At 43.5% G+C, this 16,303-nt stretch overlaps 1 protein-coding gene across 4 annotated transcripts in view; it reads left to right on the top strand.

Annotated features, from left to right (window-relative positions):
- The window catches only part of FYCO1 (FYVE and coiled-coil domain autophagy adaptor 1), a 77,723-nt gene that overhangs the window by 8,892 nt on the left and 52,528 nt on the right, over positions 1-16,303 (top strand). For 3 of the 4 annotated variants that reach the window (XM_003309767.7, XM_009445349.5, XM_063806755.1), the window contains exons 2-6: positions 1,942-2,108; positions 5,289-5,395; positions 7,136-7,261; positions 11,389-11,495; positions 13,526-13,669. In XM_003309767.7, coding sequence (XP_003309815.3) covers positions 2,054-2,108; positions 5,289-5,395; positions 7,136-7,261; positions 11,389-11,495; positions 13,526-13,669 — 539 coding nt within the window. In that variant the 5' untranslated portion in view covers positions 1,942-2,053. Of the gene's footprint in view, positions 1-1,281; positions 1,433-1,941; positions 2,109-5,288; positions 5,396-7,135; positions 7,262-11,388; positions 11,496-13,525; positions 13,670-16,303 lie in introns of those variants that run through there. The other variant, XM_016940897.4, reaches the window with a different exon arrangement.

Below are 16,303 nucleotides of genomic sequence, written 5' to 3'. Positions count from 1 at the left end.
TGTGTAGCCAGGCTCTTCCAGGGCTGGACTGTGTCTTGTGTGCCTCTGTATCCCCAGCCTGCATGTAGCAGACACTTGACGGAATGTGCTAGGGCAGCTGTGTGTTGATAGTGGAGGTTCTTATCCTCTCTGACTCTCTCTAGGGCCCCGGCTGGTCCCTGCTCAGGCCTGTGTTCAGCTGGTGACCCGGAGAGACACCCAGGGATGTGCAGGCAGGCTTCTCATAAAGCACTCCCATCCTCAGTTTGGTGTCCCTGATGAATGGGTGCCAACACTTGTTGGGAGGTTTGGGGGGTTCTCTGTGGCTCCCCTGAAGCTCTTCTCTCTGGGACTCATGAATTCCTGGGACTGTGGTACGGGCATGTGTCTGTTTCCTTCCTCCTAAGCCAGAGAAGCCCTCTTTGGGCCTTGTTTGCACTGAGTCACAGCTACATTGGCTAGTTAGTTAAAAATAGGCTCTAGTTATCTCTGCCCTGTGATAGGCCCTCTCCTCGGGCAGAGGCAGGAATCCTTATGTAAATATTTGGAGGAGCTTGTGGCTGGGGTGGTTTCCATGCCAGGATCTGCTTGCCTGGACTCCTGGAGCCACGAGGGCAAGGTGGCAGTGGGAGAGTGAGAGGTGGCATGTGTTAGAACACTCAGGGTGTTCACATTACTTGGGAGATGCTGGAGTTCATGGTAGTACCTCGAGCCGATGGAAGTGGTTGGTCATTTGCTGTAGTGACAATGGCTGAGTCTTAAAAAGTCACTAGGACTTATTGGAAAACCACCAGGTTTGAAATCAGACTGACCAGAGTTCAGTCTCTGTGATTCCTCGCCTTACTGGCCCGTGGCCTAAAACAAGTTACATGACTCCTCTGAGCATCATTTTCTCCTTTGTAAACAGGGACGATGTTATCTGCTCCACCAGGGTGATTGTGAGAATTAAAAGTGATCATGTATGTAAAGCACGTAACAGAGCCCTGCACGCAATAGACCCTCATTTAGTGCTGGCTGCCGCCACAGCCAACTCTAGTCTTGCTATCTACTTTGCCAGCAAACATTACAACCTTGCACTGGATATCTAAGGGAAGAATGAGAGGTCCTGAAAGGACGTAGGATCTCCAGATGCATGTCCAGACCTCTTTCCAATGTGCTCACATCTCTTTAACTTCTGTTGGCCTTCAGCCCTACGGTTAAATCACTTCAACAGCTGCCCATGTAGGGCTGATAACTCAGGACTCACCAGCTGGGAGAGGACTGTAACCAAACTTAAAAATAGAGACACATCCATTGCCTGGTGCAGGGGCTGTGCAGGCCTCTGGAGAGAAGGCCAGGCAGCATCTGCACACCCAGGCTGAGTTGGACTCTGGGCAGCTGGAGGCTTCAAGCCTCACGACGAAGGGGACCCTGCCAGGCAAGCCCGGCTTTCCTTGGTCCAGAAGTTCTGAGGGTATGTGTCCTCATCCTCTCCCCCAACTAGCACTGCCTGGCTAGAGACTGACCATTCTTCAGAGAAAGAAAGGTGGAGAGGGTGTGGGGCCAGGTGTGGGGGAGATGGGGATCCTTAGGCTTAGCAGAGCTGTCTGAAGCTGGGCTGCACTGATTCCGTGTAGCCTTTGGTATAAGGGGATGGAGAGAGCCACTAGGTGGCTTTTTAAAGGAAAGTAAGGCAGTCCTATCTAAGGTGAATGGAAAGCGAGCTCAAAAAGATAGGCTGCAATATGATTGATCTAATTTCTTGTTTAGCCCCAAACCAGGTCACTGTGTCTGAATATAAGTGTGTCAGAAACAAACCAGAGAGTGCCCACAGAACAAGGCCCACACAGAAAGGTCAAGCCCTCCTGTTGAGGGAATACACCCAGATAGGGTGACCTTTGTGCCCAGAGCAGAGTTCTCTAATATTGTCGTTAAATTGTGTCTGTGTCTGCTTCCTCCATGGCCTCCCCTTCCTCTGTGCAGGTGCCACCATGGAGTCTGACCACTGCTGAGCAGACAGCCACCGAGGGCCGAAATTCTGAGCCTTCCTCTGGACCCAGGCGGGAGACACACAGACAAGAAAGGCAAACTCACCATGGCCTCCACCAATGCAGAGAGCCAGCTCCAGAGAATCATCCGAGACTTGCAAGGTATGGTAGGTTGCTGGGCAGGCTGAGTTTGGTTTTGAGGGACTTGTGGCAGGGCTTTTTGCTGTTGCCAGTTGAAATTCAACCCTTTCATTTTTGTTCACACAACGAGTAATTGGAGTCCTCAGGTCACATCATATTGAAATATTTGGGTCTCAAATATCCACCTTGTGTAAGGCTTGGAAAGCTTGCCTGGTTTCCTTTCAGAGAACTGTAAAGCCAGTTTGTAAACAAAATCATACACCCGGCTCCAGGACTGGGTCTGATTTCCATTAGTGCACACATGTGTGTTTTGAAGCTGCCTGTTAAGTCTTTGGCTAAATCCCAAACTTCTGGGCTCTGATGAAGTTGGCTTCTTTGGAAAAGAATGTTCTTTCTCCCACTGAGCAGGAAGGACAGAGACCCACCTGTCTTGTTTTGCTGCCCAACCGGGTCCTGGCTGGCGGATGGCCCATTGCCTGGGATGCACTGTAGGTCCAGTCCTGCTGCCTCCCAGACTTCCCTGAGCTCAGCGTTGTCCACTGAGAGAGGCTATGACTTGTATCCCTTATCTCACTGGAGAAAAGCAAGGCAGAGGAAGGTGCAGATAAAGTTTCATAGACTCAGGAGAAACGGACTATTTTCTTTTTGGCTGCAAATTCCAAGTTTCACTCTTTCAGATGCTGTCCCAGGGGTCAGAATTTTTATAAGTTTTCCATCCCCACTCATCACCAGTGCTGACCTTTAAGCTCTTCGGAGCTCTAGGACACTTGATACTACACAGTCTGAAGCTGACCACTTCCTCCGTGCCTGCAGAGTCCGCTGTGACACTTTTCTGACAGACTAAAGGCCCAGGCTTCTAACTGCTTGGGCACCACAAGCAGTTATCTCCCATACCAGGAGCCATTGGCCTAGCATGGCCACAGTGCAGTTCTCATTCTGAAGTTCCAAAGTCAACAAGATAAAAAACATTTTCTCAGGCTTTTAATCTTGTGTCTACCATGCCTTGGGCCTCTGATAGCTAACAATTTCATGGCATTTGATGTGCACCGGGCACTTTCTATACCAACAGTCTGGCACCAGTCTATGCTCCTAACCACTCTAGTCTACTTTCAGCTAAGACGTTAGATGCTTTTTTAAATCTACACGGAGAGGCAGAGAAAGTGAAATGCCAGTCTCTGCAAATCTGAGTTTGCCACTGGCTTTAAGAGGTTTCTCCATAAAGTAGATAGTCTTTTCTGTGTTTCAATATCTGGTTCTTGAGGATAACTTTGAGACCTGGAGGTCCTTATTGGGAGGGAAGAGGGTGAAATAGGGGACCCTCAGGTAGAGCTTCTGATCTAGACCATTGTCTATCCCATGTACCAGCTGAGTCTGGCCACCCCCAACATCCTGGGCTGATTTCAATGTCCTTTACGTAGGCCACAGAACACTTTGGTGGGAATTCTTGAAAGGTGCCACTTTCTCAGTACCCTCCACTTTCATCTGTTGGTAAATGTCTTAATAAGCATACAAATCTACAGCATCTACCATGAGAGTGGAGTGTCCTTAACTGAGGCATCTTTGTGCGGTACACAGCCTTCACTCCTCTGCAGGGCAGCCCACTTATCCTCTTGGTGACAGCAGTTTCAAAGACTTTGGAGTCAGGCAGGGGTGTGCTCAGCTTCTGGCTTCTCTTTTAACCCTGGAAAATGTTGGACAAGTCCCTTCACCTTTCCAACGCACAGTTGCTTCCTTCATGTGCCAGGTGGGTTTGATGATAACACCCACTTCTCAAGATTATTGAAAGAATCAAATAGTAATTCCTGCAAAGCTAATATTACTTAGAGTGTCAGAGATTAGAGCTGAAAATTTCATATTTCATATCCAGAGTCTACTCCTTCAAAGTTTCAGGAGTTCCCAGATCAGGTTGCGAGTGTTTACCTGGCCTGAGGAGGCAGGAGGGTGGAGGAGGAAGGCTCTTTGTCTCTCCCAGGCCCCTGGCTCACTGGCTGTCAGTGCCAGCCATTGCAGACACTTCTAGCAAGGTACAGTGGACAACAGTCACTTGTAAGAATCAGTCCCAAGAACCTGTCTCCACCATTTGCTAATCTTTGCCTGAGGGGTCGTGTTGATTACATTTTCAGCCATCTTAGGCTTGGCTTCAGTCCTGGACAGGTCTGCTTCAAACCATGGTTCTTGGGAGCAGGGTTTAAGAATTTAAGAATTGCCAGAGAGTCAGATAGTTTTGTGAAGCACATCCCAACCATCTCTGCTGGGGAAATGTTTTCCAGGATCTAAACCAAATCCAGTGTCTCGATAGTCCCTCTGTCCCACAGCAGAGGCAGTGAGTGAGAGTCAAAAGTGGGTTTTCCTCTTTTCTACACAGGGAGGTGAATTATCTTAGAAGTTAAGAGGTGGGCTCTGGAGTTAGACAGCTCTTGAGAAAACCAGGGTTCTTATTCCAGCTCTGCTGTTTGCCACCCATGATCTTTGGCCAAGTGCTCTGATTTCTCTGTACACTCCTCATCTGCAAAATGGGGATAATCATAGCAGACTTCATAGATTCTAAATTGTACTTTTTTTTTTGACATTTTAACAGCTCTGAAACTGTAATGTATATTATAATTAATTGTATCTTAGATTCATCGAAATAAGGCAATCCCTGCCTCTCAATGCCATATTAAATGAGAAAAATACACGTAAAGGCCTAGCCCCTCAAGGACACTCAGTTAACAGAAGCGGGTGCGGTTGTCATTGTTGGAATTGTGATTGTCACTACTATTATTTGCACATACTGGGTATTCTGATCCTGCGCTTACCTATAATGAGCAGTAGGATTATAGTGAAGAACCTGAAATATGGCTAGAATAAAGGTAAAGCTTTCTGGAAGTCAGTATTCAGGGACTGAATTGATTCATCCACACAGCAAACATTTGTTGTCCAGCTACTATATGCAAATTACTAGCCCTGGGTGGTGGACAGACAAGGGTGAACAAGAAATGTGCCCAGTCAACAAGCATTGTAAAGTATCTGTGGGCTCTCAGGACATTTCAACACTCCCTGACTTGGAGTTATATCTCATGGATACTTACATACCCTTTTATGTTTCAGAGGTGATTTGTATCACTGACCACTTGCTCCTCATGCTTCCTGGATTATTTCTGCTTCTCTGTCTGAGTTTAGTCACTATCTGGTTACATGTTCCTATTTGTTGTCTTAAAGATGCTGTGACAGAACTAAGCAAAGAATTTCAGGAAGCAGGGGAACCCATCACGGATGACAGCACCAGCTTGCATAAATTTTCTTATAAACTTGAGTATCTCCTGCAAGTAAGTGACGCCTGTAATGTGTTGATTTTTGCACTGGTATCTCTTTTCTCCCTCTTGGGTGACTCATCAGCATTCAAGATATGGTTCAGAAAGCCCAAGGAGCCAGTAAGCCCTTGTGGTTAGATTGAAGGTCAGAGCAGTCCCCAGTGCCAGCTCAGTCCTCCAAGTGTGATCCTTTGGGGAATTGCAATGTTGCCCCTTAGGATGGCTTTGAGAATCAAGAACATCCTTTAGAGATTTAGGTCATTGTAAGGTAGGTCGGAAGGTTACTGTATGGCAAAGATCTTAACTTTGGGACAGTTACATACCCCTTTGGGAGTTTAGTGAAAGCTATAGAGTCTTCCCAAAAAGACATTCGTGTATGTATACACACAATCACGCATTTTTGCAGGCAGATTCTAAGAGTGTGTGGACCCTCTAAAGATTATCCATGGGCTTCTGTTTTAGAGCTTTGCTACTCAATGTGCAGTCCATAGACCAGCAGCATCAGCATCCTCTGGGAGCTTATTTGTAGTATATTCTTGGCTCCCACCCCCACCTACTGAATCAGAATCTCTGGGGTCAGCCCAGGATATTTTCTTTTAACATATTGATGGTATAACTCTTATCCCTGCTTAGCCCAAAAAGTGCTGATGTAAAAAACACTGCAGATGTGGAAAAATGCATGCAACTAAAATAGGCAGGAAAGAAATGCTGTAGAAGTTATTTTAGGGTAGTGGTATTAGGTGTTAAATTTTTTTCTATTTTTGTGTTTTGTTTTATCTAGATATCCTAATAACATACGCATATCTTGCTTCTGTAATCAGAAAAAAAATGCTATAAAATGTTATAGAAAGATATACCTGTGTCATTGTGAACACCATTATTTTGCAACGTCACATCCCACCAAAGCACGTAGTATGCGGGCCCACTAGAGGAAAGGCCCCTAACGTGCTGAAGGGCTTGCCTCTCTCATGACATTTCAGCTGGTTCTTTAACATTGTAAAAATGTTTTTGAGCCTTTCTTTTTTTCAATTAAGCCCATTTTGGTTTTGGGTTTGAAATGACTCAGAGCTGACATTTATTTAAATTTATTGTAGGTGTATTAAAACGATATTGAAACTGAAGTGTTGAGTAACTGGGATAAAAGGTCATTATCTTATTTCCCTAAGTCGAAGCATAGTTAACACTCTTCATATTGCCCTTAAGACTCTTTTCTTTTTCTTTTTTTTTTTTTTCTTTGAGACAGGGTTTCACTCTTGTTGCCCAGGCTGGAGTGCAGTGGTGCAATCTTGGCTCACTGCTACCTCTGCCTCCTGGGTTCAAGTGATTCTCCTGCCTCATCCTCTTGAGTAGCTGGGATCACAGGCACCCTCCACCACACCCAGCTAATTTTTGTATTTTTAGTAGAGATGGGGTTTCACCATGTTGGCCAGGCTGGTCTTGGACCCCTGACCTCAGGTGATCCACCCACCTCAGCCTCCCAAAGTGCTGGATTACCAGCGTGAGCCACCGCACATGGCCAAGACTCTTTTCTTGTATTTCTTTCTCATCCGTTAATAACACCTTCGGTGGTTTTCCACCCAGCTGTATGAACAGGGTATTAACACACCTTGATTTGCCAATAAATAAAAATAATGCCAATAAAGGGCCTCACCCAGTGCTGGCACCTAAGAAGCTATTGTTATTATTTATCATTTAAATGCCGGGATGAAGAGCAGTGGGTTTGGACCTCATCTCCCTTTCCCTTTCCCTACCCAGTTTGATCAGAAAGAGAAGGCCACCCTCCTGGGCAACAAGAAGGACTACTGGGATTACTTCTGTGCCTGCCTGGCCAAGGTGAAAGGAGCCAATGATGGGATCCGATTTGTCAAGTCTATCTCAGAGGTAAGCTGAGCAAGCAGCCAACAACTTCATGTCGTCCTTTTGCCTGCTTAAAGCAGCTCTTGCAGAGACCTTTGCTGCAGACAGCTAAATAAGGAAGTGGGAGTTTGTGGGTGGTAAAGAAATCTAGTCCAGGTATACGTAATGCCCATTGTTGCAGTGGCTCAAGGTTGGGGAAACCACTTCAGTGAGTGTTTATCAAGGGGAAGAATGCTGAGTCCTGAATGTACCTTAGGCCACAACCCGCATGTTACTTAACAGGGTGGCCTATTCACATACATTGTAGTCTGCTAATGGCAGCCCTTGAGGCGTAAAGCTTAGGATGACTCCATCTTTTTAAAAAACTCATTTTCTGAGATAAAATTCTTTAGAGTTTGCTATGCTGCTTTCCCTACACTTTGCCCAGGAAACTTAGATTTGAAATAAGAATGATGTGGGATCTCAAGAGACATTTCTTAAAATAGTGATGTGCCAACTTTCTACTTTCAATTCTGAGCCCCTCAAGAGCAAAATGCCATGGCTTTGCTGTTTTACAAAACTCCAGAACAACAAACACACACACATACTTCACATACACACTCACACTCTCCTTTCTGTTTATTTTCCACCCTCAACCCCCAGAGAATCTTTCTTCTCTCTCCTCAGCCTATTCCATCCAGGAGTGCAGAACTTTGCATATCAGGGAGCAGGTAAACCCCTTGATTTGAGACAGGAGGTTTGTACATTTCTTCTTTCTTTTCAGTAAGTGTGAAGTCAGTTTAAAGTCAACACACCTGCTGCTTGGCTGGCTGCCCACAAATACCACAGCCTAAGGTATTCTGGGAAGGGCTCCTCACCAAACACGCCAGCTGGAGCTAAATGACTTTCTTCTTATAGAGAATGATGGTGTTAAATATGCTGACATCAATGGCTGGACATTTCCCACCATTTGCACTCTCTGACATCTGAGACGATGAGGAAGGATCCTGGCTCTAAAGGGCTGGTTCTGCGAGTTTCTTTAATGTCCATGTTAGTGTGGATGAGTCTTGTGAGGTCTGGTGGGATACTTGGGTCCATGAGGTAGAGCAGTATTTTAATTTTAATGCGTCATAAATGTGGAAGAGGTTCTCTTTGTCTCCTCTCTTCATTCCTCAGCTGCTGCATCAGAGCAACTAAAGCCTTTAACTTTATGACTTTGGACAGTTGAAGTCTGGAAATAAATTTAGTTTTAATCCGCATTCCCCAGGATTATGAAATGCTTGCTAAAACTCATCTACTTTTTGGCTAGTTTCTTCTTCTTTCTCATAATGCAGACAGATCTTTAGATAGTCTGAAGCCATGGAAATTGACTTTCTAGAAGCAAAAAACATTCCTTGCTTGCATGAATGTTGGTGTTTTAGTGGCTGGCATAGGCTCTGCTTCCCATAGGGTCCAGTTTCATCTCTGTTGAAGACTGCTCTCTGGGGCATCATTGGTTGGAATGGCTTGGAACATCCCTAGGCTAAGTGAGTTGCTGGATACTTGGTTAATTTTAATAATCAAGTAGCCATCTGGGTCTTTAACTGAGAGGGCAAGAGTTAATGGATAAGAAGCATTTGTAGGTCCCCTCAGACCCCTTTGAGGTAGGCGGTAGCTATTTAGGCTAAAATAGGTGAAGGTTCTAAGAAACCATTTCTGGAGATTCAGTAGGGGCTCAGCTTGGACTGTGTTTCACTGTGATGAGGGTGTAGCTCGACGTCGGGCTCATGGCACAATGACCTGGTTTAAAGCAGAATCAGCTCTCATGTACCCTGCAGATTTCCTGTCCTTTGCTGCCATTGTATTGCTTCTCTGGATAGTGTATGTGGGTTCTGATTAGAAGCTAAAAAAAATTAAGGAATTAGTTAATGAAAGTGGATCCATAATCTCAAAACATAAAAAGGCCATGCAGCATTTTGATTTGCAGTACAAAGGAACTATTGTTCCCTTCCCCCTAAAAATACCTTTTAAAATAAATAGTTCCATATATATATATATATATATATATATATATATATATATATTTAATTCAGTTAATGGGCCTGATTAACAAAGGAACTATTGTTCCCTTCCCCCTAAAAATGCCTTTTAAAATAAATAGATCCCTTTATATATATATATATATTTAATTCAGTTAACGGGCCTGATTAAAAGTATAGCCTTAAATGTTTGCCATTAAAAAAGTTTTGATGTTCTAAAGGCTGGTATAATGGTAAGTTTGCCAAAAATAAGGACAAGTTCCTGTCTTTGGGAACTTACAGACCTGGGCTGTGATGTGAGGGTCTTAATGAAATTCTGCAGGGTGTGTGTTTGTATAATTGACACGCTTCACTTTACAATGCCTTGCTCACCTCTTTCCAATGGCCTGAATTTCCTGGTTATCACCACTAAACACTTTGTTCTCACCTCAATCGTCAGTGGAAAACTGATTTAGACAGGATATACCATCAAGATTCTCCCCCGCGCATCTGCTGAGATCGTCTATCTGCAGACATGTCATGGTGGTTTTTATAAAGCCTATAAACCAGGCTGCTGCCTGCCTTCACTTCCAGGTGTCCTGGCTGTACCCAAAACATACATGGGGAAATGTCTTACAGCTTCTGTAGTTAAAGAGAGTTAACACCTTTTTGTTTTTTAAAACTACTTCATATGGTATCATTTCCTTGAGTCAGCAGTAAGAAGAAATATAGCTCTGAGCTAAAAGGTGCTATACACCAGGATGTTTACCCCATTGAATCAGGAAATATGTGGTACAGCCTCAATCACTGGCATTTAATGCCAATATTTCCTGACTCAATATAGTGTTGGAATTAAAATTTGAATAGTATGAGGTATAGGAACCCTCTGGCAAACCACTGCTCCCCCTTCCGCCATCACATATACACACTGTAAATATTTCTGACCTTTGAAGGGGTGGGGAGGGTATTGGTCCCAGCTTACCCTACCCAGAGCCAGAGCCTGAGAGAGCAGGTGCTTGTGGTAGGTCAGGAGGTTTTGAATTCCTGCCTACTTTCTTGAGTTTCTGGGCTGACCTATAAGGAATATGAATCCTAATTTGCAAACTTGCCCAAGTGTCTTCTGTGGCTGTCCCTTTTATTCCATCCGCCTTGGCCATTATATGCTCCCAGCTGACAGAGCCCTGCTTTGCAGCCTCATGGCAGAGTCTCTGACCAACATATCCCATTTCCATCACAACAAGCTTTTGAGTGGTGAATTTAAGCCTCAAACAGTTATGGTCACATCTTCTCCTTCCTCTGAATTGGATTTTAGGTATAAGCTCTGTGGGGAGAGGTTTTGAAGACAGGCCTGCACCTGGGCCTTCCTATGCCATCCATGCCAAACTTGTGAGACAGACCCATATCCATTTTATCCTTAGCCCACTGTGACTGGGCTGCCTAGAGACACCCCTGGTCTCACCCCTGGGCTCCTTCTGATTCAATGTAGTGATTTGGCATATCTGATAAAGAACAGGAAATCCAACCAGGAAAGCGTTGGCAGACTTGTAGATTTTACTGATGGTTTCATGGGACACAGATGAGGCAGTTACACGGCCACACTCACGCACCTCTGCCCTTGTCCCTCCCTTCCTCCTTCTGCACATGTTTCTGCCAAGCCCTTTAGGCCCTTCCCCTGCACCTGTTCCCCACGCACCTTAAAAACAAACCAGCATTAGCTGAGCTGAGCCCATCTCTTCCTCCTCAAGCTGACTTCTGGTGTGAGAAGTGCTTCATTTACCTACCTCCAGGTTTTACTCTAATATAAAACTGAGTTTTATTTGGTTCCTATCTGACTCCAAACCCAGAGATTCTGATAGAGCAGAGGAGGGAAAGTGACATTCCAATAGAATCCACAGATGTTTGGAAGCCTCTTGTTAATATGTTTTCCATGATATGTTTGCTGGAGTCTGCAGATTATTCTCAGATGAAGGCCTGCAAGTAGTTCACCCACTTCAAGCCTTACTCTCTGCGGTAAGAGTATCAAATATGTTGTGTCCTTTGAAGGACAACGTATAGGGTAAAATTGGGTGACATTTTTTGCCCTGTATCTGCGTTTCACAAGCCATCTATGAGACCAGGTCTGTATTTGGAGTTAGGCTGACAGCTCTTTGGCTCTATGTAATCTGCTTTTTCCAGCTCCGAACATCCTTGGGGAAAGGAAGAGCATTTATTCGCTACTCCTTGGTGCACCAGAGGTTGGCAGACACCTTACAGCAGTGCTTCATGAACACCAAAGTGACCAGGTAAATACAGGACAGGGCTGGGGTTTAGCATCATCCCGTGCAGAAATGAACTAAAGTTAATTAATAATAATGACAACTGCAACAGTAGTGCTCATTTGTGTCCCCCGTGACACTGCAGACTCCTTCCACATCTATCATTGTCTTCCACCCCTCCTCCCAAAGTCCTTGACACATGTGGGCAAGTAGCACTGTGTTTTTATAGGTAAGTGAGGCTCAGAGGGGCTTAATGCTTTTCTCTAGGCCTCACCCGTTGCTCTCTTAACTCCCGATACCAGGCATTTTCCCTGGTGGATGGCATGTCCTTGGTGCCAGCACTACTGGACAGACAGGTTACAGCCTTGGCCTCTCAGCAGAATCACCTGTAAGGCTTTTAACACTACTGAGCCTGCGTCCTCACCTGGCATACTGAGTGAACACACTGGAGACTGTGGTGGGTAGCCAGGACTGGGAGCCACTGCAGAGCTCAGGTCAGGTGTGCAGTCAGCCTTTGTGCGGGTAGTGCTGAAGCCTCAAAAGGGAAGAGAGAAGGGAGGAGAGAGGCAGGGATTGAGTCTATAAAGGGGAGAATGGGTGTCAGCTTAGAAGCTGCAAATCAGGTACCACTCAACAAAACCTCTTTGGGTTTTCCAGCATCTCTTGGCCCCTTTCCTTTTGGAGTATTCCAAATTTTTTTGAATCTAAAAAAAACTACAAAGGGAAAACCTTTTGTTTCATTATGTCACCTTAAAGATTGATTTGCATAGAGATGCACTCATATTTCTCATGCATGTGACAGGCCTTGTGAATTGATGTGAGCTGAAAAAGTTTGCATATTTGATTTGAAGGTTATTTTGTTTTAGATGTTTGGTGAAGATCGTCATCAACAGCTTGACTTAATCACAGTTCACAGACAATAATGTCCCACTTTTTTGCCCACGCGGGAGTGCAGTGGCACGATCATAGCACACTGTAACCTCAAGCTGCTGGGCTCAAGTGATCTTCTTACCTCAGCCTTCGAGTAGCTGGATAGGCATTTACCACTGTGTCTGGCTAATTTTTTACTTTTTATATAGACAGGGTCTCACTATGTTGCCCAGCTTGGCCTCAAATTCCTGGGCTCAAGTGAACCCCCTGCCTAGGCCTCCCAAAGTGCTAGGATTACAGGTGTGAGCCACTATGCCCAGGCATCTTTTTCATTTTAGGCAGGGGTTGGGGTAGGGGGTTGGGGTAGTCTTAACCTGTCACACAGGCTGGAGTGCAGTGGCATGATCATGGCTTACTGTGGCCTCTACCTCCTGGGTTCAAGCAATCCTCCTGCCTCAGCCTCTTGAGACGCTGGGACTACAGGTACATGCCACCATGCTCAGCTAATTTTTTGTGTTTTTTTGGTAGAGATGGGATATTGCCATGTTGCCCACCCTGGCCTCGAACTCCTGGGTTCAAGCTATCCTCCTGCCTCAGCTTCCCAAAGTGTTGGGATTACAGGCATGAGCGACTGTGTTCTGATGCATCTTTTTAAAATTCTTGTTACTTTGCCTGAAATGATACAACCACTACCTCAAAATGCAGATAACATTTATTTTATTTTTTCTCACCCTGTCTTACGGTGCTGAACCATTTCTGAATAGTTTGTTCCTTGGCTTTTAAATTGGTATCTGGACAGAAATTAGCAGTGAGTTTAGTGTCCCATATTGAGTTCTGAAAATGGGATAGGAAGTAATCTTTCAAAAAAGAAGTTTTCTTTCTCCTACAATTCCCCTTTCTTGGCAAATAATTGATGTTTAAGGTTTCCCATATCCTTTTTGAGAAGTAGATATGATATATATAATAAATGAATAAGCATCCAGATCATTGCAGTAATTTCTTTGAAGAAGAGCAAGCTTATTTGAGAGTTATGTTCTTCTACCATGAAAATGAAATTGGTTTGTGTGCCTGTGTCTTTTAATTTAGTAACCTGAGTTGGAATTCGATGAGGCAGAGCCACAGTGGGAGGACTGAGTAAATTCATACTTTATCTTTATTACTCTTATAATTGACATGTTTTTCTGCAGTGACTGGTACTATGCAAGAAGCCCCTTTCTGCAGCCAAAGCTGAGCTCGGACATTGTGGGCCAACTCTATGAGCTGACTGAGGTTCAGTTTGACCTGGCGTCGAGGGGCTTTGACTTGGATGCTGCCTGGCCAACATTTGCCAGGTACTTTGAAGGATTGCTTGGTTTAAAAGACAGGAAAAGAGACATTTGAAGTTTTGAAGATTGCCACCAGTCTACTCAAAGCAATTTTGCTTGCTCAGTAAATTACACAAACCTGTTCAACTCTTATTCCAGCTCCTTTTACAGACTTTGTTGAATCATGACTAACAATAACATCTGAAGGCTCCAACCTTAAACCAACTTAACTGGCCAGAGCATGAGTCAGTGGAGATGTGTATTGCAAAAGCCAAGGCTTTAAAATTTTTTGAAGGCACTTGTTGTTACGGGCATTGGGGGAGGAGTGGGCTTTTTGCCGTGCCTGTTCTTATGGAGTTATTACAGAAGGCTCCTAAGCAGTAGGAGAGGAAGTGAAAGCCACAGCTTGTCCACATAAGGGTTGCAGGAAAGGTTGCTGCATTTTTGTTTCTTGTTTCTTCTTTTTTTCTTTTCTGAGGCCATCAAGCCAGCCATATCTTACACCAGTGTGGCACTCACATACCACCAGAGTCCTTACATGAGCTCCAGGAAGGAGGTGTGAGGAACAGGCTCAGAGGATCAGGGGACTTGACAAAGTCACCCAGCTGGTGGGCAGCAGGCCTGGGACACCTGACTTGGGTTAAAATCAAGTCCAGTGTTCTTTGTTTTGTTTTGCTTTCTGTTTATAAGGCTTTTAAAATTTAACATTCATATTTTTTATTAGGAAATACTTCATGTATAGAGAAAAGTGGTGACTATGATAGTCACATGCAAACCACTAGGATTTAATTTTGCCATATTCAGATGTCCTTTTTTTATTTTTATTTTTTGTAGGGATGGAGTCTTGCCATCTCTCCCAAGCTGGTTTGAACTCCTGGGCTCAAGCTATCCTCCTATCTTGGCCTTCCAAACTGCTGGGATTACAGGTGTGAGCCACCACGCCTGGCCCAGATACTCTTTTTAAAACTTTTACATTTTGAAATAATTTCAGAATTACAGAAAAGTTGCAAAAATAGTACAAAGTACTCATCTGTCCTTCACCCTGATTCCCTAGTTATCGATATTTTACTATAATTGTTCATCATTTTTTCTATTTACATGTTGATTTATTTCCTAAGCCTTTTGAGAGTAAATTACAGACTTGATCCTCTTTTCTCTTAAGTACTTAATTGTGTATTTTCTAAAATCAAGGACATCCTGTTATGTAACTCAGTACAGTTATTAAAATCAGAAAATTAGCATTGATACAATACTGCTATCTAATTTACAGATCTCATTTAAATTTTACAAATTATCTCAGTAATGTCTCTCATAATCTAAGGTCCAATCCCAGATCACATATTAATTGTTAATTCATTAATTGCTATGCCTCTCTAGTCCCCTTTAATTTTGAACAGTTTTTCAGTCTTTGTCTTTCATAACATTGACATTTTTGAAAAATACAGGCCAGTTATTTTGTAAAATGTTCCTTAATTTGAGTTTGTCTGATGTTTCCTCATTATTGGATTTAGGTTAAGTGTTTTTGGCAGGAATACCTTAGCTGTTGTGTCCTTGTCAGCACACTGTATCTGGAGGCACACAGTGTTGATTTGTTTCATTACTAATGAGGTTAACCCTGGTCATTTGGGTAAGGCGGTGCTTGCCAAGTTTCTCCAAAAGTTACTATTTCTTCCTTTGTAATGAGTATATATCTTATGGGAAGACATGCTGAAATTACATTATTATCCTTTTTTCTCTTAAATCTGTCCTGTATTAGTTTTAATACCATTTGATCATTCTTGCCTGAAGCAGTTATTACCATCATCATTACCAGAGTGATTTTCTAACTCCATTATTTCTTTTACATTATTAGTTGGCATTCTACTGTAAGGAAGATCTTTTTCTTTTTCCCCATTCATTCATAGCAGTATTGACTCATGGATTCTTATTTTATTCAATAGGTTGCATTCTGTCACTGTCATTATTTATTTTGAAGCTTACATTATCCCATTTATCCAATTACCCCAGTGGGGAGCCCCCTTCAAGCTGGCTCTTGTGGGGAGGTTTGGTTACATCTGATACTTTTTTTAAGAAATAAAATATTATAGATCAGCTAAAGCCCCACCCCATTGCCATCCTTTCTCCTTTGTTCCCCTTTCAGAAGTAATCATGTAATCAATGCATTTCATTCTCAGATCTTATGCTTTCATTATTAATTGTGTATTTGTAAATATTTTATATAAGTATATATATATAGTTTTATTTTGTAAATGTTTTAAAATTTTACACATGTTGAATCATGTAATAGCTATCCTTTGCAACCTGCTTTTTTCATTTTGCCTTGTTTTTGAGATTTTGTATCTGCTTATACATGGAGTTCTGTAAGTGTAGAGTTGGGTTGGCAAAGCACAGCCCAGAGGGCTGTGTGGAACACAGCTTTGCCCATTTACTCACCTGTTGTCCATGGCTGCTTTTATGCTAACAGTGCCAGTTGAGTGACAGAGACCATATAGCCCACAAGACCAAAATATTTACTATCTGGCCCTTTTCAAAAAAAAAGAATGCCAACCCATGGTGTAGAGAATTCTGTTGGGTGAATAAGCCACAGTGTATCTCTTTCCATAGCAGTGTAGAGTTTGTTTGGTTTCCCTTTTTCCAGTTACAGTGCTGCCAAGAGCATCC

The sequence above is a fragment of the Pan troglodytes genome, chromosome 2, assembly GCF_028858775.2.
Source record: "Pan troglodytes isolate AG18354 chromosome 2, NHGRI_mPanTro3-v2.0_pri, whole genome shotgun sequence".
NCBI lineage: Eukaryota > Metazoa > Chordata > Mammalia > Primates > Hominidae > Pan > Pan troglodytes.
This window is presented reverse-complemented; position numbering and strand designations above follow the sequence as displayed.